The 25,650-nt window shown below is 40.8% G+C and overlaps 1 protein-coding gene across 3 annotated transcripts in view; it reads left to right on the forward strand.

Annotated features, from left to right (window-relative positions):
* The window catches only part of LOC106658610 (diacylglycerol kinase 1), a 64,176-nt gene that overhangs the window by 13,961 nt on the left and 24,565 nt on the right, over positions 1–25,650 (forward strand). For all 3 annotated transcript variants that reach the window (XM_014380625.2, XM_023461384.1, XM_014380626.2), the window contains exons 2-3: positions 12,578–12,748; positions 15,807–15,892. In XM_014380625.2, coding sequence (XP_014236111.1) covers positions 12,685–12,748; positions 15,807–15,892 — 150 coding nt within the window. In that variant the 5' untranslated portion in view covers positions 12,578–12,684. The remainder of the gene's footprint in view (positions 1–12,577; positions 12,749–15,806; positions 15,893–25,650) is intronic.

A 25,650-nucleotide genomic window follows, 5' to 3' on the forward strand; every position in this document is an offset into this window, starting at 1 on the left:
ACTTTTAATATCTTTCGTAATTAATTCCCTCGCGGAGTAAAGTTTCTTTTATGACGTTGAATCCGCGCGCGCACACACATTGACTGCAGAAAAAGTTTCATTTTGACTCTTTTATTAACACGTACATGAGCGGTCGAGCCATTGTGCGATGTAGCTAATAATGAAAAATATTAAGAGTACATTCCCCGCTTTATCCGATGATAATATCCAGCAACGCGGCGTGAGCCTCTGTCCGCGACGAGGTAGATGATGCAGGGGCCCATATATTTTTAAAGACTCGAAAAAGCACGGCTTTATGGGCTCGTAAAAAAGCGCAGAGTCCAGAACAGATCAAACTTTATGAGAGAAACATCGACAGGTAGTAGTATATAGACTGCGCGCGCTCGTGTCCGTGTGTTTGTGTGCAACAATACGCAGTTTCATAAGCTGAGAATTTTAATAATGTTTGTATAAAAGAACTTGGCTCGAAATTGCCTGCGCGCTGACAGAGGAACCAAGATTTTTCATTAAGCTCGAAGATTTCTCATATCAGCTCGAACGAAAAAAAAATTTTGTTTTATCTTTTGATGTGCGTCTTGGCGATCTGCCTATTGGTATTAACGAACTCGCGATAGTTTCTGAAATGCTTCAAAATTAGACAGTAACGGTAGCGAACATTTTATTGTGGAAGGCGCATTCACAAAATATTTTCAACTTTACAACGCTTCTTCAGCTCGGTGACATTTATTATTTTAACGCAGGAATTTGCATGAAAGATGTATATGCTACTGTTTTTTTTGTTTTGTTTTTGACGAATAATTAGTTATCTTGTTTCCAAAAGACAGCGAAACTCATTTTTCGCACAAATAAAGTTTGATATTACATCATCTCTCTTTTTTTTTGTTGCGTGCATCTGTAACCATATCACATTTAATTTTACGTATAACATTTCGCAAGTACACAATTCAACATGTAATAGGGAGGATTTTTTCGTGAAACTCGAAACGCGCAAACGTGTACGCATTGTTACATTGACATTGGTAAAATCTTTGGACATTTGACATGAAAATCCTTTAAGCCTAATTATAGCGAATATATCTCTAAACGTGATAGATGTTACGCGTATTACAATAGAGAAAAGGGAGAATGAGAGAGAGAGAGCCATTGACCAAACCAATAGGTATACTACTACACAAGTTTCTTCTCTCTCGCCTTTTTTTCCTATACCTCCTAACGAGTCGTCCTTCGAGAAAGCTTTGCGTTTTTCTCGAGGAAAAACTTTTTGACCCTGACTACTGCACAGTTACGTGGTGGCATATGCTATATACCTATGCTGCGCGCCGCAAGTACCCTCCTGCGGACCAAAGTTATCGTTGGGATTTTTTCACGGCTGACCTCTTGACATTACAAATGTGAATGTATATATGAGGACGACGACGACGACGACGGCAGTAGCACCAGCAGTGATATTTGCAAAAGTTCCCGACGCAGAGTCAAAACAAACAGTATCGAAAAATTTTGCTGCCAGCCAAAAAAGTTGTCTCCGCGCGCGCGTCGATGAGCTCCTCTACACAGTGTACAGAGTATCGATTAAAACGTCACGTTCACAGCTCGTTGAATCGTCGACCAAAGATTACACTCGAGAGTGTTGATTTATCCGCTTTGCAGCTCGTGACAAAAAAAAGAAAGGAACGAAGAAATAAAGAGGAAAGAAGGAAAATATTTACTCATTCGGAGGGAAATTTGCAACTCTCTCTTTACTTCTTGTCCGAAAACGGATCAGCTGGCGCTATTACCGCCGCTATCTCGACGCGTATAAAGAGGACCTTGTTATTCTTATAACTCGTCCCACGAGATAACGTCACCTTGCGCCCGGCGCGCGTTACACGGTACAGCCGTTGGACGACGACGACGTCGTCGGCGGCGCCCATCGCGATACTCGATAAAGACAATTTTCTTCCGTTGGCAGAAATGCTTTTCTTTATGGAAAAAGAGAGCGAGAGAGAATACAAGAGTGAGCGCGATGACGGCTTTTCTTCTTCTTATATTCTCCTTTATTTTTTACAAATCCTTACTGCCCTGCGATTTTCTTGAAAATGTACAAAGACGCAATTTTTACGAGTTTGCTGTTTCGCGTTTTGTTTCTCGACGTCTCGCGTTCTTTTTATTTTTTATTAAAGCGAAATCTCAACCGGAGTTTCAATCCCGTGGATTCGGTTTACGGCACGTGGAACTCCTTATTAATCCACGATCATAGGTACACGTAGTACTATATACGGGACAAAACTATACAATCGAACAAAGGCCAAATTATACGTTTACACAGAAGGTAAAATCTCGTCGTTCTCTATATACAGCTAACGACAAAAGGAGAGCCACGTTAATAAGCAATTTGGCGTTTAACCTTTCAGACCTATGTACATTTGTAATGCCGTTTCGTATATAGCACAGCTCTCGTTCGAGTGCTAAAATTTTTAAAAGCCTAATTTCCTATTCTCTTTCCTTAAAACAATGAAGATTCGTCTGCGTGATGTGTCTCTCTTTCTCTCGAGGAGCCCATTCATAAAACATGACGGCTCGTCGCAATTATCCGCTATTCCCGTTTGGAAAATCAAAAGAATACGAAACGAGCCGATGGAGCTGTATAGGTAGGAAAATCAAAGCATAATCAAATAATAACTCGTCGCCGAACGAGATCCTGCGCGTCCCTTTCCCCCCGGCCTCGCTCTCTGCCGCGTCCCTCTTTCTCGAATAAATCGTACGCGTGCCGTGAATGCAGATAATATACACGGCGGTGGTGCGCCTCTGTGTGTGCCGCTGCTCCTCTTCGCTCTCGGTATTCGTGCTGCCTCTCTACGTCGTCCTCGTCGTCGTCGTCGTCGACGTGCTATGGATTTTCTCCGTCGTTTCTGCGCCTTTGCCAAATGCGCATCTCTCTTTCTCTCTCCCTCGCCCACTCTACGCCTCTCTTTTGCCTTCTCGGCACTGTAATATTACTACTACTGCATTCGAGTCGTAAAATCCAAAAAATGATGTTATTCGAGAAGTTGCGTGTGTCGAGCGAGCGAACGTGTGCACGTCGAGGGAGGCGCCTCCAGAGCAGCCTCGATCCACCGACGACTTAATATGCGCAATACTTTTTTCCCCTGTACCGGGACGAAAAATTAACGAGAGAAAACCGAGATGCATTATTTCATTTGGGATTCATGGCGACGACAGCGTAGCAGTTTAAGCGGCGCGAATGAAGAACTTAACATGCAAATTGGAAAAAAATGCTTCGCACGCGCGATATTTTCGATATACTAAATCTTTCACCGCTGACAAGATCGTTAGATATCGTATTAACCAATTCCCATTTGCTCCTTCGAGTCATTGTTAGTTTTTTTCTCTATTTTTTTCTCTCTTTTTTTTGATGGATCGATCGGTGTAATTTATGTAAAGTAACTGCAGTTAATTGTGGTAGTTAGACTACGAGTAAATCACTGATAAATGCGATATAAATCAGGGCATCTAAATTAACTTTTATCATTTTCTAAATCTAACAATCTCGCCTGATATTTTTTGTTTTAATTCCCTGGACACCTCTCGATGCAAATACAAGTCGATAAATCCTGCAGCATTATCTGTCCTCGAGCGATGGTGCGTGAAAATAAACGCCTTTTTATATACATATTTGCTTGTAACTTCTCGACGATGCGCTACATAGATTTACTCAGACACACCGACGTATATCACAGCCTCAGCCTTGCGTATCGATTTTCATATTTGTCAAAGATCTTATTTGAATATAAGCAGGCGCGCGTGGATGTCGCGAGTTAAAAAAAAAAATTCGGGAGCCTCCGAGAGTCATTCATCTTCGGCGTGGCCGCCGTGCGACGAGCTAGAGAGAGCTGCGAGCATTTTCTATGCATGAACCTGTCTTATATCAATGCGACGCGAGGCGACAGCGGCCCTTATTCTCTCTCTATCTCGTAGCCGAGCGAACCGCATTTTTCATTATATATTTACCGAATTTATTTGCATTTATGCAGCTGCACGTATTAACGCGCGCATAATCGTGTCTCCGCCGCGGTCACGAGGCATTCCAGCTTTTTTCTTCTCACGCCCGCGCGCACACTGCGGCTAAAATTGATCGTAATTGTAATTCATAAAATAGAAACGCGTCGTCGCGCGCAGCTGTGCCAGTGCTCGGCAATTTTTTTTCTTCTCCGTTTTATCGCACGCGCAAGCTCGAGAATTAAATAATCATACGTAGAGTGAGCGCGCGCGCGCGCGCGAGCGAATTTTTAATTAAAGAAATTCCGTAGCCGTTTTATTCAAACACAAGTCTTTTATACATGCGTTGTACGGTCTGAAATATTTCTCGCACTTGCTTTTTGTTGCGAATTCGTCGCGTCTTCTTTCATTCTGCTCCGTGGCAATTGTGTTGGAACCATTGAGCTTCGTGTACTCGATTCGTATATCGTAAATATTTCTTCGAGCTATAAATGAAAAAAAGAGCGTATACCTGTATATTTGTTTGACGGAGACTGATCAAAGGTGTTCTCTGCTTATTACGCGTCATGACATGCCTCTCGGTTTACACGCGTTTCCGTATATACGTATACAAGTGTTTTTATTTTTTCCCATTTGCCAGTTGCCAGCCTCAAAGAAGCTTCTGCGCTTGGTAATTTTAAATTTATAAAGGGACGCTGCTCTCTCTCTCTCTTTTTCTTTTTGCATTTTGAAATCAAGAGATTTGCTTAATCGCAAAGTTCATTTTTCTACCGGGATAGAAAGCTCGATCGTATTTATGAATCGAGAAAAATAGCTTTCAAGTTTCTCTTCAATCTTTTTTTCGCGTGACAAGCAAATAAATTCGCATTGATGAACGAGGTATTATCTATACGAATGCCCGGCTCAGGTAGAAATGGGATGCATAACGCCCGGCATTTGTAAATCACCCCCGTTTTTTTTTTAATTAAACTCTCGCAATAAAAGCCAAATCGCGTTGTAATCTTTCGGCAGTAAACGAGTTAATGAATAGTTCCAAACAGGCACTTGCATAATTAAACGAGCCGTTCGTGCTGTGGCATTGAAATAATAAAACTTTAAAAAAAGAAAGGGTTACAAGAAGAGTATATATACCCAGGTGATCTTGAGCATGAAAATGAAACCCGACGCGCGTTGTAAGTGACCTATTTTCGACGATGATTTTGTATCAGAGCATGCATCATCGAGCTCGCCGTGTTGACTTTCCAATTACACTTACACTTGCACATTGTCAGAGTTTCGTATCACTGGATACGTTTGTTGTTTATGCGTTTGGTTTGTCAAATGGAGCTCCAATGATAATATACCAGTTCCCAGTCGTTTCTGTACCGAGCTATAAATATTTACGCCGAATGCAAAGTACGTAGAAGAAAAAGTATCTTGGCTCTCTGTTGCGCGATAAAAAATTCAATGCAGAAATTGTTAACAATAATACAGCGAGAGCTCGCATTCAGCACATGCTAACTGAATCGAAAACCAATTGCCAATCGACTCGAATGAAAAAAAAAAAAAAAAGAAAATGAAGAAGAGGAAGAAGAAGAAGGAAGTTGCGTGCATATAGCATCGAGTTTTCCTTACCTATATATAGAGTCGCATAATAAGCTCCAGCTGCATCGAGAATCGTTTCGTGTTCTTTTATTCATTTGCGCGCTATTATACGCGAACGCTAAGCACGATAAGGTGAGTTAATGCATTTTACCTTCTTTTTTTCTCTCTCGCTCTACCCCTTGTATTGTAAGGCATAAATTTTAATGAAATGTAGAAAGTCTTCATCATCATAGCGCGCGCGCACAGGGCCCAGTTTGTGTAACGCAACTTTAAATATATTATAAACCCCACGCGATCATTTGTGCGAGACTTTCATAAGTTTAATAAAGTAATTTTGAGCATAATGTTGTTTTTTTTTATTTATATACATATCTTGCGGTGTAAGCAATATTACAAACTTTTCTAATTATAGTTATCTCAATGTTTATATCGGCCCCAGAGGGGCAAAAAATTCCTCTGGTCGTGAATACGTAGAGGTGGATCCGCGTACGAGTACCACAATTAATTCAATTTTGTGCATGTATACGCGAAAAAATGATCCATCATGCGCAGCGCACACAAGTTTTTTCCTCTCGATCTATTAAGCGCAGAACAAGTTTTGAAATTTTATCAGTCCGGTGGCGGATAGATATGTTTTTTTTTTCGAAGCTCGCGAGCACGTGGTTTAATTGTTTTTACACGTATGAAATGGTAATAGTGCTCGCACGCGAGGGCTCGAGAGCACCTCACACTCAAACGTCTATAAATTCTCAATGGAATAATCGGATGCACATAATAATAAGCTCGATGGGTTCTCGCGCGAAACTTCTCGCAACATCTGCGGTGTGTAATGGTAAATTGTACAAGAGGACCCCTGTGGAAACGTCGAGCATTAAAGTTTCATATTGTATACCTATATGTGTGTGTACATACGAGCGCGCGAGGACTTTTCGGCGGCGTGGCAGAGGATCGGGTTGCGCGCGAGAGAGCGCAGTTTACTCATTAAATACAATTAATACATCGCAATTGCGCACGACTGTTTGAAAGAGAGAAGGGGGGGGGGGNTGAAAGAGAGAAGGGGGGGGGGGGGGTGAGAGAGAAAAGATCTATAATTGTACTCGGCTGAAAGACTGGGGCTATAAATGGCGAATAAACTCACCTATGTACTACGAGCGAGCGGCAGGCAAGGACTTATGAGTAACGATAAATTCAAACCGCACATAACCGTAATACGCCGGCGTATGTGTGTGTGTGTGTGTGTGTGTGTGTGTGTGTGTATGAGTGTGGCTCAGCAGTGAAGGCGGTGCTGCTGCTGCTGCTTTTCTGCAAATTTGTGCCCCGGATGAAATGTAAATTTTCGAATGATTTAGCCATGTGTATGAATTCAGAGACTGGAAGTAATCCCGCTCTCGACGATCAAAGTGTTGAGAGAAAAGAAAAAAAGAAAAAAAGCAGCAACAACAACAACAACGCGCAATACTGTTTCGTAAAAAGGAAAAAGTTTATGCATACGGTACCCGAGGCGGAGAGTCGAAGAAAACGTTCGTCTCTTCTGTTTCTGCGTGCGACGTATGCACGCGCGGGAATTTTTCCTCGCGGAAAAGTAAAAAGCTCAGGGAAAATATACATCAGCGCATTGAATTATCGAAACGCGCGTGAATTTTGCAGCTTCGATTTCGCAAATTGACTTCCCGTGTGCACACTGCCACGCGCGTATGTAAAATGTATGCACTTGCTCCAACTTTGATATAGCGAGGAGCGCGCACCAGCGGCATCATAGCCGTGTGACGTATGTTATTCTGACTGATTCGTGGTTGGAATATGAATAAAAAAAAAGTGAAGTAGCGTCGTCATTTGTAAACTCGACCACTCCCGGGAAAGCCGAATAAATCGGCCGAGTATGCGTCAAAAGACACTCGCGCGTGGCGAGCTTATGCTCGCGAAAGCTTTTTTCTCTACGCTAAGCTAAATAGGAATTATAAATGCAAGTAACTCTAGAAAGAAAGTGTTTTTGCGAGTAAAACTTTTTTAAAGGTGTCATATTTGATTACGAGCTTTTTGATTCCATCTATAGAAAAAGTATAATGGTAAATTAGCAAGTGTCAAAAAATTATTGTATGATATAGGATATTTATAAGTATTTTTCACGTAAAAATACAAAGACCCTGGGACGGCAGCAAGTCTCTCGGCAAGTTGTACAAATTTAATGTGAAGAAGTACTACAAGAGACCACTAGATGTCGAGCAACCCGAATCACCACTCCCATAAGAAAATAAGTAAAGTTTATTGAATAAGTATTCTATAAATGTTCGCTCGATACACGTCTCATATATACCGAAGTTCCCATTACTTATGATCGACCGTCCTCAACTGTTTCGACGATCTGGAAAAATCGTGAGAGTATAATAAAATCAAGTATTTCTAATTTTCATTTAAAACAAAAATCAGTAAAGCAGGTACAAACTAAAATTTTGAGTTTCATGAACAAAATTTATCTGCAATTTTTATAACTAATACAATTAATTTATTTTATTATCTATGATATTATTATATTATTATTATTCATACCAATATAAATAAATAATCAATACATATAATAATCTCATCTTATCTGATAAAAAAATGAAACTGTTAAATAACAAAAAAATTATTGTAATTAATGCTCATGTCGGCTATGACGAGGACCGGATATAACGAGAACTTTTCGATGATCCCGTGAATCTCGTTATAAACCGGCCTCCACTGTAGTTATTTTTCAATAGCAAATAGAATTCGTAGGACGAGCCACTCTATAATTCATGCTTTCCTAATTTGAATTAAATGCACTTGGAAATTCAGATAGTTTCTGAATTAACTGCATGCGCACGACGAGGACGCGAAAACATAATTTTCGCAAAAAGTACCCACGCGTACATTCTCACGGGTGGAAAAAGCGCCGACGTTTTCTTTGGCCACTCTTATACGCTCGAAAGTGCCGTACACATTATTCCTTTTGATCTTATGTATATATTTTCACGCTCGTGGATACTCGCTTCGCCTGCTGAACTCTTGCACCCAGACTCGTTCGTGCAGCCATTGTGGGTATGCGTGTGTCGGTGTCGCGACGCACGAGCACGTCAAGCTCCTAGATTATACACGCACACGAGTCGACGTAATAACCGAATGAGCTTCGGTCTACATAAATGCCTGGAGCCAATAAATAGCTAATTATAGAAGCTACCGTCGTGTGTGTGTATATATATGTAGTCGAGTGATCGCACGTCGGAGCTTACTAACGTATCGATTGGTTTATTTATCCGCGAGATGCGCGCAATAAAACTGGCAGCTCACACGGACACACTCGCGTGCACACATTATATGCATGCTGCTCCCTCGCAGTTCTCGAGGTCGTGGGGCATGCCCACACATATATTACACGGAATTTACACGTCGTATGCCATCTCTCTCTCTCTCTCTCACGCACACGCCCGCGCATATGCACAAAGATACGTTTAATTTTAAAATATTTCAAATCGAGTCAAGTTTGACGGTGCTCTGTCAATTGGACATAACTCAATAATGAGCTCCATGAATGTTTTATTCACATTAGCCAACGAGTTAATTAATCTACATGTTTCAGTATTTGCTCATGCTTTATTCTTTTGCCCCGATGATCCTTAACGGCAGTCTCTAACGACCTTTTCTCTGCGGTACCTATATACATCAAGATCCTCCCGACGAAGACGAATAGCTCAGAAACAAATGATTATGTCTCGTCGTCATTCTTTTTTCTCGTCTTCCGTAATATACCCTATCAAGAGACAATTTCGTGGTTTGGGCAAATTTTTCGGTTGAAGCAAAAAAAACCTCGGAAGCTCTTACGCTTGATTTCCAACGTATAAATTGACCCTCAGTCATCAAATCTTCATTTTCAGATAGCTATATTTTATTTATCATCGTCGAATCATTTACACTGTATCATTTCATCGTGCATGAATATGTGCTTCCTTTGAATCTATCTGACCTGTATTCATGGAGCGCGGACTTGAACACGTATAATGACTCATTTTAGGATGATATTCCTGTACAGTATATGGGCGCGACGTGTCTGTGTATGTACAAGGAATATCTGTAGCTCTCGAATTTCAATAGTATCGAGTGACCGAAGATAATACATTTGCTAGCTCTCTAATACTATTTCCCATTCAAACTGGTCATTGTGAATATGTCTGACCAATTCTTTGTGAAATCGAATTTCTCAAAAATTGTTACTCGGTTTTTATTTTCATGAAAAAAATATTCATTTAAATAAAAAATGTGTAAAAAAGTTGAAATAACATATGGTAACAAAAAATAGCTTTTTTCGAACCAAAACAACGATGTTTTTTTATACGTGTGAACTTCTTGTGGCTCTCAGACTCTCAAACAAGACTATTGAAAGATTATTTTAAAAAATGAAGGTACTTTTGACAATGCCAGGAAGTTTTCTAAATGTATTGGCCAAGAAAGTCAATATCGAACCTGTATTTAAAGTTTAATGTTTCTTTCTATATTAACAAGCCTTATCAATGGTGCAAATACTGGGTATAGTTTAAGATAATTTTGACCAGGGGCATGATGTAGAAAAATTCGGGGTCTACCGCAATTCCTTAGATATTTAATCTAATTCTAATCTGTTTGAACTATATCATGGTTTTTACAAAAAAAATCATTCATTTCATACAAATCCCTTCATACGAAAAAAACATTCGTAAAAAACTCAGAAATAATTTTCCTTCTCGCAATATTCATCGTAATCATAGGTATTATATTTGATTAAAAGTTTTATGATTTTATCAACAGATGGAGCATTTAAAATTCGCAAGTGGCAAAATAATTTTCATAGGATATAAACCCGTCTTCGAAATTTTTTTCAGAAACTATTAATTTCAATGAAAACGAATCATATAGAGAATAGTTACGGTTAATCCTATTTCATGAAGAATTTGTCATATAACACACAACAAATATTATCTATTTATTATACCATCATACTATATTGACTGAATCATCAGAAACACGTATAAGTTTGTACACGTGTATTTATTTATGTGAGGTATTATTAGGTTCTTGATTAACATCGCAAAAATTGATGAGTCTCGTTTGGGATCAGACCAAGTGGAAAAAACGAGTAAACGTCCGATGCAGACTATACAAGATCGATGTTCGCTCAGTTCTGCTCGACAATAAAGTATTTATTGTGGCAGATTTTTTGATAAATAATTGTCTGACTGAAAGAAATAATTAAGTCAAAGGAGGGCAGAGCTGAGGAAAATTTTCTTTGCTCTATTATGAGCGAACCTATGTGAAGTTGAAAATGCGCCAAAAACTAGCCACGATTTATCTCAAAAAATTTTCCTCTTCTAATGGCCTTTCCAGTTTTCTGCCGCTTCGAATTATTTATATACGTCATAGAACTTTAAAGTAGAGTCGTTTTTAAGACCTTCCCGGACAATTAAGCACTTTAAAATGATTTATATAGTTCGAAGAAGTTAAATTTTACGTTGAAATTATTTCAACTAATTGTCTATTTTAATGTCCCGAAACGATTTGATCGATTGATTATACTGGATAAATTTCATGCGCATGATATAATAAAACTTGAGTTGAATTTAATAACACTATCATTCAAAGAATATATTTGAATATATATATATCTGACCGAAAAATTCAGTAAGCCAGAAAATTGACTAACCTTGGAGCCATTATCACCTAAATTCTATGCAAATTGTCAGCAATTTTCACATTTATCATTCGAGTTTAAACTACACTCGGTATACAAATTGGATTTCCTTTTCAATCAAAATTGCCGTGCATTTACGAGTTTTTTTTCTGCAGTTTAGATTGATCGAACGAGGAAAATTTTTCGATTAAAAGTAAAGGCGCGCACACACGTGTGTGCAGAGCAAAAAAGAAATCGTGCGAATCTTTTAGATAAAAAGTTGTTTGAGATAAAAACACCTTTCATTATTACATCGTCAAAAAAAAGTAGTGGCTCAGGAAAGCTTTTCAAACTCTAACCATCCTTGCACGTGCTCGAAGGTCTATGCCGTTGAAGTATTCTTTCGGAAAGCTTTGTTAGAGCTCGGGCCGAGGAGAGGAGGGAGAGAGAGAGAGAGAGAGAGAGAGAAATACAGCAATGACAGAAATTGAGAGAAGAGCTTTCATAAATCGTATTTATCCCAAAAATATTGCTCGGTTTTATTGGCTTGAATTTATTATGAATCTCGGGTTATAAATCAAATTTTCGTACGTAGTTCAAATTCTACGACAATAAATCAGAATATTAAAATATACTAAACAAACGGATAAAAATATGTATAGCAAAGAATGGCTATACCAAAAATATACACACAGACTGCACATATTGCCAGTGCGAAAGAAAGGAAACGCATTGGAGCGCGCGACGTCGAGATAAATTGCGATATCGTAGAAAATGCTAATTGCCCTCTTGGACACTATTTATTTTGCCATTTAAAATACGGGATGTTGTTTTTGAGCTACATTACCAAGTTACGCGCCGTCGTTGTTTATATTCAGTATTTTTATTTACTTACCTATACAGCCTGTTATATTGCCATCTATAAACTTTGCCATGTATTCATGGCAAGCTCGAGCTGTGTTCTCTGCACAAATGATGCATGGGCCTTGGAAGATTGATCGTCCAGGTGCATCGTTCAGTCATTAAAGTGTAATTTTTCAACAAGTTTAATATTGAATTAGCATTTTCATGAATTTATCACATTATAAAGTCGATCATGCTCTCGTCTGCATATAATATGATTCCGATCATCTGTGTGAGTTCAAGAAGCTCGTTTATCCGGAGTATCTCTATTAATCTATTAATTAGCGAACTCGAATTTTCCGTTATTATGAGTAAAGTGTACGTCAAGACAGAAAGTTCGCGCGCTCCCATGGAAAGCTCTTGCAAGCTCGACGAACCATTATACAATATAAACATATATTTTCACATTTAACTGGATGAATAACTGACGGCGAACATCGCTCGTTTGTTTTGCAGAATAAAGCGAGGGAAAGCCAAAGCGGGCCCACAAAAGAGACTACCCTACCTGTCTGAGCTTCCACGGCAACAGCAGTAGCGGCAGCGGCAACCAGCTACGCTCAGAAATGGCTCGCCAATGGGAGAAGCTCTCGCCGGCCGAATTCCAGCAGCTTCAGGATTTGGCAGCCTGTAAGTGTGCATATACACGAATAAAAGCTCGCTCACTCGTTCTCTCTCACGCGCTATAGCGAGGCAGCTATAGCTTTCCGAGCAAGTGCCAAAAGCTTTTGTTATCACTAATTTGATTGCACGCCGTGTGCCTCGACAACGAGTCCCGACCCACCTGCTCCTTCGTCGACTCTCGAGCCTTAATTAACGAATCGCAAGCGGCGCGTCGCACGGCTATATTGTAACTGTGGTAAGAGCTACCATGATTGTTTCAGATGAAAAGTGAGCGTCGGATAAACGAGGCGAATTTTCACTTGTCACTTTTTTGCACGCGACCGATTTAAGGATTTTCGGCGATGATGTGAGTTTAAGGAAAATATTTATGCCTCTAATGGCCGAGTAAACGCGAACGGGCGCGTAACGTGTTTTTGCTTCAAAGTTTACAGACGATTTTTAATGGCTGATGTGACTATATCAAGAAACATCATCGTAGCACGAAGCCGTTCAAGTTTTAATAAGCCCAAATCAGCCATCGAAAAGTTTTTATCTTGAAATGTTTTCCCATTCAAACTTACAATAGCTTATGTGAGTATACGAAAGAAAGTAAACGTTTCGATTTCTCGAGGTCGCGGTCGAGACATCGAATGTTTTTTTTTTCTTTTTTTATATCATCGTCGAGCGCGAAAGAAGCGTGCATAATAATTTCTCGCAATTTGACGCATCACAAAGCAGGTGCTATACTAGGCGCGCACCTCTCGCGTATAGCTGCCTGCCTGACGTCGTCGGTCGGGTCGACTGTAAACACGTTTTACTACTGGCGCCACGCCGTCTTTATACGGCTTGTGCGCCGTTTGTTTCGCTCTTCTCTGTATATGCCGACGAGACGACAGCAACATATAGCTCCACGCACGAACATTACTTTCGCGTTTTATAAGTGGCGTAAGAAGCTGCAGTTTTCTTTTCATTCTTATTTCTTTCATCGTTGGTACTGCTTCAGAATCGAGATCGTGGGAAAAAATTATGATTCGAGCGACGAGGCTGAGTTGCCAATTGAATGAGATACAAAAGTTGCTGTCGATGCTGAAATCACAGTTTAAGCTTTTATAGGCATAAGTTTAATTTCTATATTAGGGATTCAACGATAACCCCAGCCACAATCCCTAGCGGTAGCCTCCGAAATAGAGGATATTAGTAGTTTTTAAAAAGTAGCATGGAATTATGTATCATTTTGATCAAATAGGATTATTACAATTTGCTATCTCAGGGTCCACAGTAAAGTGAATCGAATGATGATTTTCGAAAATAGTGCTTTGACTTATACAATTATTTTTACTTTGTTACTTGTAGATTTACAGAATTAAGGTTCTTGCCATCTAGTGGCGAAGGCTGAGAGTGATATTGTCGCATTTAAAGTGGTTGAAAATTGGTCTTTAAATTTTGTAAATAGTTAAATTATCATTTCAGGTAATTTAAAATGGACTTAATGTTTCTAAGATAATTGTAACAGGAAAATCACAAAAAACAAACTAATCAATAGTAAGGTAATTTAAAGTATTTTGAATCGCCAATTTTCCAACTATAGGCTATTATGAATGTTGAGCATTTCTTAATATTAACGGCATCTTATTGTAAAAATGTCGGATATTTTGTTAATTGCTCTCTTTCCTTTACGGAAGATTTATTAGGTACCTTGACAAATTAGGCATTAAATTTCACAATTTAATTCAGCCTATAGTGCGAGTCAATAAGCTAATTCCCGGCATTTCAGATCTATCTTTCCATCTCGCGCCGAAGAAAACATCCTTAAAAAGACCTCCGTAATTGATACATTTTTCAGAAAGTTACGTAAATTTTAGGACGATGGAATTCGTGTATACGGGCTTGAAAAACATCTATTTTAAAGCTGCAGGCAAGTTTTTCCAAGGCGCGCGCAAGCGCGCACAGGGGAAAAAAGGGGCAAAAATAAAAAAAGTTGAAGAGTAGTTTTACTCTCCAGGGAGGAGCTATGCATATAAGAGGATTGAAATAGAAAACACGTATATCTAACCACGAAATACCTCATAATGTACGCTCTTATGACTTTGTTTCGCGCTTGGCTTTATTTTTCATGCCGTCGCTCGCGCTACATGCATGAATAAAATATGTTAATAATTCCATCTTATCTTGCATAATTCAACGATTCGTGTATTTTACGCTCTTTTTCGCATAAATCGAGACACAGCGCGTGCACAATTTTCGAAATTTAAATTCTAAACGGGATGATCGACGATCTCGAAGGGACCCGAGCGAAAGAATTTTGTGAAACGATGAAAAATTACGGATCGTTACGGCAAATTAAAAGGACGCGAGCGCGACACTTTTCGAAGCGTGCGGCATTCTCAGCTTTTTACCAGGGCCGAGTATTGTTCGCTGGATAGTATATTGTCCGAGTGCGTGCGTGGCGTGCTTCGCGCCGAAGCTGTGCACTGCAGCTCCGATGTATTGTTTTTTCGGCGACCGAAGCTTTCTTCCATCGGGCGTTAATTTACGAGTGTTTTTCGAAAGCGTGAAACTACACTCACCAGAGGCTGGCATTTGAAGATTCCATTCGTTCCACGGGATTTAATTAAAAAAAAAAAAAAAAACTCGACGATGCGTGCTTTTTTATAACTACGCATTTTCTATTTTGAAAATTAAAATTGTTTTCCGACGAATATCGGGTGACAACTGAAGCCGAACAAATACAACAATCTGTTCACGAAGGACGAAAAAACGAGTTTGAAAGAAACGAAGGATCAATTCATTAGGGATATCAAACTTATGGCTTCATTTGCGTCTGCATATAAAAGTTTTACCTGCGTCATTTGGCTGCTCATCTCGGAGAAAAAAAAACTCCAATTATAATAAGCGAACGTTCTAAATGCATTATAGAGTCTTCCTCGACCCGAGGAAGACTAGAGCAAAAATAATTAATTAAGAAACACTTTAATTGAAAGTTACACCTCATCGAGCGCACTCAATACCGTACAAAGTTAAACTTTAAATTGTATAACACAATGGACAAGACTACAATCTATGTTTTTGTTCTCAATTTGCGCAGATTCGTCGAGGAAGCTGCAGGACGTGCTGCTGGAGTTCTGCGCCGCCACGACACCGGGCGATGTTCCGAAATACCAGCCCGATGGGGTGAGTATCTCTCTCTCTCTATGTCGTCGATCGCGTGCGTGTAGGGTGACCCTGTAACTATAGTAGAACAAAAAAGGCACGAGATCACACGAAAGATAAGAAAAAGCACGCGGAGCCGAGTTCTCTGCACAAGTGCGCGCCCGATGCCAGTTTGTCGTCGTCGCATCCAATGGAAATGGCGTACAGGATTGTGCAAAAAATAGCCTCGAGAATCGCAGCAGCTGCTGTTGCTGCTGTGCTGCAGCTTATGGCTTATTGGCTCGCTTGCACACACACGATCCGTCGCGCGAGCTCGGAGCGAAGTCTGTCAACGTCCCCTTTTACACGTCGGAGTAACTTATTCATGACAGTGTGTACATGGCGTATCCCGGCGCGAAACAAGAAGTAGAAAGTTTTACTTGTTTTCAAGTTAGCGAGCACGAGTACGTACGTATGTATGTACGAACGTTACATATACAGCCGAGATAGCGAGGCGCTGCGTGTAGATACGTAACATTATTCGCTTACGTAGAAATCAAGGCACGACGACGCCGCCCACGCGGGAGACTCACTTTTTATTTCGAGTTAACTAGGCTGTATTGTAATTTTACTTATAGATATGCGCGTGAGATACGGCTTCCGAATTAATAATCTTCTCGACGAAAGGGAAATACGGCGAATCGTTCGCGACGGCTTTGGATTATATTACGCGGCACGATACACGTACATATTTATGAACGCGAGCAGCGTACAACGCGCGACCAGCCAACCGATTCAATGGACGCGCGCGTGCATGTGTCATTATTGTATATATATAATTCAAAACCGATAACTCGGCTATCTGCAAAAACCTGGCGTTTCGTTTCATAATTGAATCTCTCATCAAATACGAATGCCTCGCGTACTGCATTTGAGTATATAAGCTCGCGAGGCCGATTGACGTGGACGGGAGAAATCGAGCGATCGAAAAAAATTACATTTTTCGTTCATACAGATACGTATGCAGAGATGTATTTTTAAACCTTACCTGCAGCAAAGGTAAATTTTAATAATGTAAAGATCGAGTGACTGATGACTATTTTTGCTAGCTTTCTACCGGCTCCGACGGTAATCTAGACAGCCTTGCGGTTTTTTTCTTGCTCTCTCTCTTTTTTTTTAAGCCAAGAGGCAAACTACAAAAGTACAAGTATACATCGTTAGCCTCTTTCGCATTATATACATGTATACGTAAAGCTTTTATGCAGCCAGCGGTCGATTGTCCGCGTAAGGAAGCTTTCTTTCTTATGTCAGAGTGAGAGCAACCTTAATGTTTTTCTTAGCTCCCTCCCTCCTTCTCTCTCCCTCTTCCCCCTTTTTTTTCCTCTCTCCATCTGAGTTTTTTTTCCGTTTGTCTTTGTTGTAACTCTTGCCCGTTTCCTAGGCTATATAAGAGGGCAGCAGCAGCAGCAGCAAAAAACGCAGATAAAAATTGAGCTTTTCTCTCTTAGCCTGAACAACAAAAGTACGATTTTACAGAATATATACACGATTAAGTATAAAAAAAAGAATTAATGGGCGGCAATCGTGAAGCGCAAGAACTCGGTCTTGCGGGGTAAAGCGCCTTACGTTCCACACACACATATGTCGGAATCCATGAAAAATCAGTAGTTGACGGACAAATATTCTCCCTTTTTTTTGTCTCTTTCAATTCTACTAAAACTAACTTATGTCACTGTATTTTAGTTTTGAAATAAGTATTTTCAACATGAAATTAATTACCATTACCATGGTTACATCACCTGCACAAAAACATGAAAGATATACAGTTAAAAAAATAAGTTTAAAGCATATCTAATGCAATAAAATCAGACATTAAAATTAATATAACCATACATACGGGATTTCATGTTAAGTAAAAAAAAATCCATGAAAATTCACTTGTAATTGATTTCAGCAACCACCACTAGGTGGCGAGTAGATTCATCTGTACATCTGCAAGAGGCAAAGTTAAAGGAATTGTATAAGTCGGGAAGTTTGATAATAAATAAATGTTATAAGTACATTGATGCTTTGATAAATAGTCATATTCTATTTTTGATACTTATTTTTACCGCTAGATGGCGAGTTACCTATATCTGTAAATCTGCAAGTGGCAAAGTAAAAATATGTATATATAGTCAAAGCAAGGTTTTAAAAATACAATCTATGCGCCAAATTAATGTGGAGCTTGAGAAATTTTTAAACCTCAAAGCAGCGTTGTAGAATTCTATACTGTTGTAGGCAACAAATCCGTCGAAATTAGATTTATTTCTAAACAGTATTATTTAACACGAAAACCCCTTAAAATCTCGTTAACTTCAAATACTTTTACACGATTTTAAATTCGTCTACGAGAAGGGAAAAGACTTCTTCCACTCTTACATGAATATTAATGTACATATTTTTAACAATGTACTTACTTGAGATTCCTAAGGGCATTGGTCTAATTAATTTTAGTGGCATTTAAAAAAAATTTCCTGCTAACAAGTAGTTTTTCGTGGACTTCGACGTATATGCTTTTCGCATAGCAGAAACTGTACTGGCTGCTCTCATACGCATGATGGCTCGGTTATTACCTTAATACGTCTAAGAGTTTTCTTTTTCACTGTACTCGGCGCATATGTGGGAAAAAGTTTTTCCGCGCGACAAACGGCTCCCTTCCCCTTGGAAAATGCGATTTACGCACGCCCAAGGACTCGAGATTTTATTAGCAATCATTTTATACGTGACTTACGCTGGAGCTCGTTTTTTGTTACTGCCGCATGCGCTACAAAGCTAAGTTGGACTTTGGCGCTGCATGGCTCAGAGCAAAAACTTTAGATTGTTGTAATTATATAATAAATGTATATAATATGCAGACACAAATTGCGAAGCATAAAGTTCAAGCGAGATAATTACTCGCCTGTGTATCACGAAACACGAAATAAAAATGTAACAATACCAATGAAACTCTTTATCAAAGCTCCATTTAAGCTTGTAAAATGGCTTCGTACGTACATATGAATATAATGTGAAATGTATAATTAATTATTATGCCGACATAATTTAGTTCTCGGAAAATAAAGTGCACGAAATATCATGGCAGTATTTTCGCGAAATCAAATATACTATGCAAAAAAAGAAGGTAAAAAAAAAGGAAGGACCGAGTCAAAGACGTGCGGCTGCTCGGACGATCAAAGGATTTTTTTTCATTCGAACCGTGTGGCAGAGAAAAAAAGGATATAAACAATTGGACGTATAGTTTACCACACGGCCGCCGCCGCATACGGAACAGACGCGAAAGAAAACGAGAAAAGGGCGGACAGCGGCGCTTAGCAGCTATGTAGGAGTGCAGATAAATATTTGCCTTGCGTCCTGTTCTATATATACGGCCCGCGCCCATTTCTTTTTGCCTCTGTGCGAGTATCAAAATTCGTTTCTATTCACTTTGGGCCGTGCCTACTCGTGCACGGAAACAATATGAGTGTGTGCAGTGTGTGTGTGTGGCAGTCGAGTTTCTGCGCGCCGAGCTCGAGATTGAATTTTCCAACGCTTATACACAGAGACAGCCGAGAACGATGCAGGTAGGAGGAAACTTTCTCAGCTCCGAGCGCTCAAATGAATTCCGTTGATTTCGTATGATTTCGTTTAATGCAATCATAAGGAGCGAGAAATTTTCTGGTTAATAATAATCAAAATTGCATTACAAGGAATATCATAACAGAAGCGGCGAGACCGTATGACTTTTGCAATTTCGCATATAGGTTTGCGTAGGGAATTGAATCCAATGCAAAAATTTTGCCGAGGAGCTTTATACGACGGCCCAGCTGAATAGAGACGTTTGGCCGGGATCACGTCTCGAATATGCCATTTGCGCGCGCAAAAGTAGAGCGTCGACGCTCATATTGCCTAGCTGGCGTGTTATTGTTCCATGAGCTTTTGTATTTTTAGCCAAGCGTGTCTCGAAATATATACTCTGCGGCTCTTGCGCCGAACTCGCAGCGATTAAACAATTCATACGCGCGTGTATCGTTAAAAATCAAAGGAAAGCGATAAATCCGTCGGGCTATGGAGTCGAAGTCGAAGCGCAGTGCAGGGATATTAATAATCACCTCGGCTGCTGTTACTGCTGCTCACAGGCAGTGGCACAGTCGTCGGTCGTCGTCGTCGTATTCGTGTGCAGGATCGTCGCGCATAGCCGAGCACAAGAGCCGAGCCGAGCCGAGAGAAAGACAGTCCCCAGGAGACATTAAATGGCGATCATCTTCCCGATGGAATCGATTTCTTTTCTGGCCTCGCCAGCTATATAGCTTGGTGTGTGCAGCGGCTCACGTGCAGCTCGCAGATATACGTATAACTCAGGCCGAGAAACTGCCATCTGGGAAATTCTCCCCGGCGCACTATATACTATATGCACGAGCTACGAGCGAGGGCGTGTGTACGAGCTATACCACGTTGTACATTGTGCCCGCTCTTCGCGTGTGCAGCAGTCCAACCCGCAGCTCTGCGCTCGAAATCTTATAAAATCGCGCGTAGCAGTGTGTAGTATAGCAGTAGCTGGACGAATCACGCGCGTATTATATATATACGAACTTATCGCGGCTCGTAAAAATCACGCGCACTTTTATACACCGCTTTATAACATCGTCGTCGCGAGAAAGCGAGAGAGAGAGAGAGAGAGAGCGACACAAAGCCGTGGCGTGACGAGCTTTTTGATTAAGAATAGCTGCCGCCGCTACTGCCACCGATACCGCGTACGCTGCCGTATACACGCATAATCGCATAAAAAAGCATTTGACGTCATACTGATTTCCTCGCGCTTCCAGCATTGCGAATTGAATTTTCTCGCTCCTGGAGTAAGTAGCACCGATGGCTTCGAGGCTTGTATACAATTCTTAGTAGTATCCTTAGCCGTGTTTCCCGGGACCTCGATCAGATTCTGTATATCGTGGATCGCGTACACACTGCTGCAACGTAATTTCCGCGAATGAGGATGATACTCGAGCCACTGCTGCAATTCTGCCGCTGCTGCCCTTGTAAGCAGCGTGTAAACAACGAGGAGCCACGTTTTTTCGATTAATTGATGAGTCGAGTGCTTCGTATATACGCTCGTATATGTACACCTGCCCCGAGAGCGGCTGCAGTACATATTTCTGTAACACACGAGATCGATCGATCCTTTTTACAATGAGCAAAAAAGAAAACGAAGGTGCGGACTTTTTAGTCCGCGCGTATCGCTTGGAAAGTACTGCGCCGTTCGCGTCGTCGTCGTCGTCGTCGTCGGGCTGCCCTGTACGAACGAGCGAAATTAAATGATATCGATAACTCGCGTCTAGGATGCCGGCTATATCTATATACGTTGTGCAACACGCTCTAAGTGATCGTCAATTTCGTAGATTCAGTTAAAGTATGAAATACATATTTATGTTTTTTTATGGCTAAGAACAGAGCGGCGCGGATATATGGAAACATTTTTTACGAGAGGTATAAAAATAAAAGTAAGTATCATTTTGCCTCCCGCTCGTGTGCACCGAAAAATATGTATATGTGTGTGTTTGTGTGTGTGTATGTGTATTCGCGCTCGGGTGCACATACGTACTCATGCGGACGCGAGCGCATGTCTCAGTTAACCGTATCTAAATTATTTCTGCGATACTGCAAAATTATATATTTTTCCTTCGTATATCATTTGGATTCGCGCGCGCGCGCGCAAAGTTGGACAAAAAATATCTCGGCCACCTGTGCCATAAATATCCTTAAAAAAAGGACAGCCATTTTTCTTTTATCTATAACAGTGAAAGCTCTGGACACTTTCTATTTATACTTCTTTTATCGAAAAAAAATCCGAATCGAAAATAAAGACCGTGCGGCGTGGATAAAAATTATTCACGTAAAATAGTTCACTGGCATTCCGATTGATTAGACATAGACGAAACAGATTCACGCAAAGCGAATCCTTCACACTATGATTCTCCGTTAGAATATGCATTCCTTCCAGATGTAGCCTCATATCGGTGCGCGCGCGCGCCAACTATTCTATAAAGAGGAATTTACTAGGCACTGGGCGTTTGATGTGCAGCTCGCTCGCTCTCTCTCTATCTGACTGCTTCGAAAGAGCTAAGTTGTTGAAACTAAACGCTATTCGCACTAAACTAGTTACCAGATCGTTTCGAACAAACACTGCGAATAGCCGTACGTCAGAAATTATATGTTTTTAGTGTGTCGAATTTCAACGCACACACCAGTGAGATAGAGCGAGAACCTAGCAACTATAGCAGACGCGTCGAGACTGCACAAAACTTTTCAGTGCTCTCCGCGTATAGGTCACGTGTATTATATTCATCCGGGGAATATGGAGAATTTTTTCCAAGCTGCCGTGCAAAATAAGATTCAACCGTATGAAATTGTATAAGAATATATATTTCAAGCCTGGGAAAAGTCAAAGCGAGCTTTGATACACGAGGTTCGACATTGTCAAGATCACGTGCCGTATGACAGATTGTGTATTTGCCCGAGGCTGGATGTCTGACAGGTACAAAAAAAAAGAAAAAAGAAGAAGAGAGAAAGAGAGAAAAACGTATGATTTCTTTAGGTATTTTTTTCCTCGACAAATAACCTAATACTTTTTGATTCGGAAAACGACGCGCGCGCTTTTAATCGGAATTTTTTTCCCGAGCTACTATTTCACTTCTATTTTTTTTTTTTTTGCTGTTTGTTATCGATACGTTTGATACATTTATTGATTGCAGCTCGAGCTCTCTCGCGTTGAACGCTATTTTTTCGCGCGTGCAAGCCAGCGCGAGAGCTGCAAAACGTTAATGATATGCTATTAAAAACAAGGTCGATTTCCACGATACCTCGGTGCAGGAGCGAGGATTTTATACGCGTACCAAAAACATGCTCCCAAGATCAAGGGTTCTTTGCGAGCTGAAAAATCGCAAGTGGTTTCGTTTTCTCGACCCTCTCTCTCTCTCTTGCTCGTCTCTTATATCCTGACCCTCTCCCTCTTGAGCCAGGCGCATTAAAGCACTCTTCCGCCCCATACTCGAAAATACACTTAAAAAAATTGTTTTCCTTTTCTGCATAAAAGCCCGCAACGTGGCGGCTTTTTCACCGGGCGAATTTCGTCCCCACACGAAACTTGATAAATTCAGTCAGAATTACGAGCGCCTGCACACGGCAATCAATCGGAATTTTCTCCGAATAATCTGGGAAAAGCGGGCTTTTCTCTTTTCCCGCTCGCGCGTGCGAGAGTAAGGGAGGCTGACGTTTAATCGCGAAACGAAGACATTTTTCAATTTATTCTTTCCCCAAATTAGATACGTTACTCAATTAGGAGGATGAAGTAAATTTCGTTTCTCACGCACAAACGGACTTGGTTAAAGAAAAAAATAGAGGAAAGGTATTATAGAATTTTCAATTCCATTTGTGACGTTAAAAATCTCTCATCATAGAAAGGAAGAAAAATTACTTTCCTTTTCTACTCGTTGAATAATCGATAACCCAGCCTGCAGTTGCGTCTTTTAATTCGCAAAGGTGCAATAATCCCTCCTTTCTCTCTGTGAATCATCTAAAAAACTAATTCATTTTATCTCTCTCGCAAAAAAAGTATGTAACGTGGATGAAAAAAAAAGGTAAAAAAAAGAGAAGAAGAAGAAAAAAAGAGGCAAAAGAAGTAGCTATACACTTTGAGAAGATTCATGCGCAAGTGCATCTGTTTTCCTCTTTCTTTTTATACTCTCATATTTTCGTGTCGGCCTCATTCATCACGTCGCGCGCGTGTACATCGCTCCAGAGAAAGAGAGAGAGAAGGAAAACGTGAATCGTTACGCTTAAAAAAAAATTTTTTTACAACTTGAGCAACGAGAGATCTTATTACACGTCTCTGGCCAAAGTATATACGTTATTACATCGATTTGACGAAAAATTTACGTCGACGAGCGTAATAACGACGCTCGTCGGTGGCTCCGAAAAGCATCTTGCGAGTTGGCAAAAGAGCTATTGAACTCTCGTCGCGTCGATATGTAGGTCTTGTTTTGGCCGCGATCATGTACGCTAACTTACATCCTGTAAAAACGTCGGGGGATAAAGATACTCGACCTCTTTTCCCAGATCGGGCAGTTTGTAATAAAAAATTCAACGGCCCCCAGCAGAGCTCGATATTATTATACCGAGGGCGAAGGAGTATAGTTTCACTCATCGGTCGACGTCTATAATTGCGATTGTTGGCGTGAAAATCATTGCAGCATAATATTTAATGCCAAGCGCAACATGACGATAGTCACGTATACACGTTCTGCAAGCTCTTGCGTAGAGTATCCGCGTGAAACCCCACACTATACGGCAGCACAACAACGGCTGCGCTAAGAGGAGAGAAAGAGAGAGAGAGTGGCTGATCCAAGGTCAAGCCCGAATGGATGAGGACTTATTATCACGCGGCACTGGATGAAGCTTAATTAACTCCAATACGTGGCAGCGTGTCAGCCTCATGGCGCAGAAATCCTGTCCGCCCGCGACATCGACGACGACGACGACGACGAGGACGACTACGAGAAAGAGAAGGAGAGAAAATTTATTATTGGCACAGCTGAGAATCCAGTGCAGATAAAACCAGTCTAAACAATCGATTCGCACAGGGTGTATTACAGAGAGAGAGCCCGGCTCGTCTTACTCTCTTTCTCTGCAATCGAGGTGGGGGTGGAATAAGGCGACGACCATATAACATTCGTATACACGTATACGTGTGCACACACATACATGCTAATAACGAAGGTAATCGATAAAAACGTGTCGCCATTCAAACTTAAACGGCCAGAGAGAATACAACGTCACAGAAAGAGAGAGAGAGAGAGCGAGATATATATACAGTATGTAGTAGGAGGCTGGTGGCACGCGAGAACTGTATACGGGTGGTGTGCGCGCGCGGTGGAAAAGGGAAGAGAGAGAACGACTCTACGTAGTCTACGTCACACCCGGTTGCTAACGGCAACCTCGCAGCCCAAACCTGACGTCACTCGACTCGCAGTTGCAATATAGAACACACGCGCGCAGACACACATTTTATACATGTACCTACGTACGTACACACATATATCGATACCCTTCCACACACACACACACACACACACAAATACATACAGACACACAGTAACGGCGGGAGGTCGCTGCACCTCCACCCAGGGAGAGAGAGAGAGAGAGAGAGAGAGAGAAACAGAAATAAGGTAAGGGAGAAAGAAGTGGACAAGATAGTAGTGTGCGAGAGCGTGACGTCACCGAAAACGTGTATATAATATCAGGCACACGCCTTCCCCTCGAGAAAGAGAGAGAGAGAGATGCAGCGTTACATCATTTTCTCGCGATGTGATCGGCAAACAACTCCAAAACACGAGCACCAATCGAACATTTTTCGATGCGATCTCGACACTGTGTACACAGCAGCAGCAGCAGCATCAGCTTTTTGTTCCTCTCGACAATGTTGTCATTTTTACTTCGATTGTTTATTTCTCAATTGTGCTCTCGAGACTTCATCGAGGCGTTAAGTGCTGCTAAGCTCGAGCGAGCGAAGAACAATGCGATCGAACTTTATTAATTGAATTGCCAAAGCGTTTTGATTTATTTTCCGAGGGAACGAGCGCGAACTTCGCCGTTCCACTCCAAGAGCGCGGATATTTATTCAAAGTCTACGTACCTCAGGGTTAAAAATCGGCCTTTACTTTTTTTTTTCATTCAGTGAGAATAATTCATGCCACCTGATCAAAGACTCGAGCGAGGAATGACCACAA

Source organism: Trichogramma pretiosum, unplaced genomic scaffold, assembly GCF_000599845.2.
Source record: "Trichogramma pretiosum strain Unisexual culture from Peru unplaced genomic scaffold, Tpre_2.0 scaffold2, whole genome shotgun sequence".
Classification (NCBI taxonomy): Eukaryota; Metazoa; Arthropoda; class Insecta; order Hymenoptera; family Trichogrammatidae; genus Trichogramma; species Trichogramma pretiosum.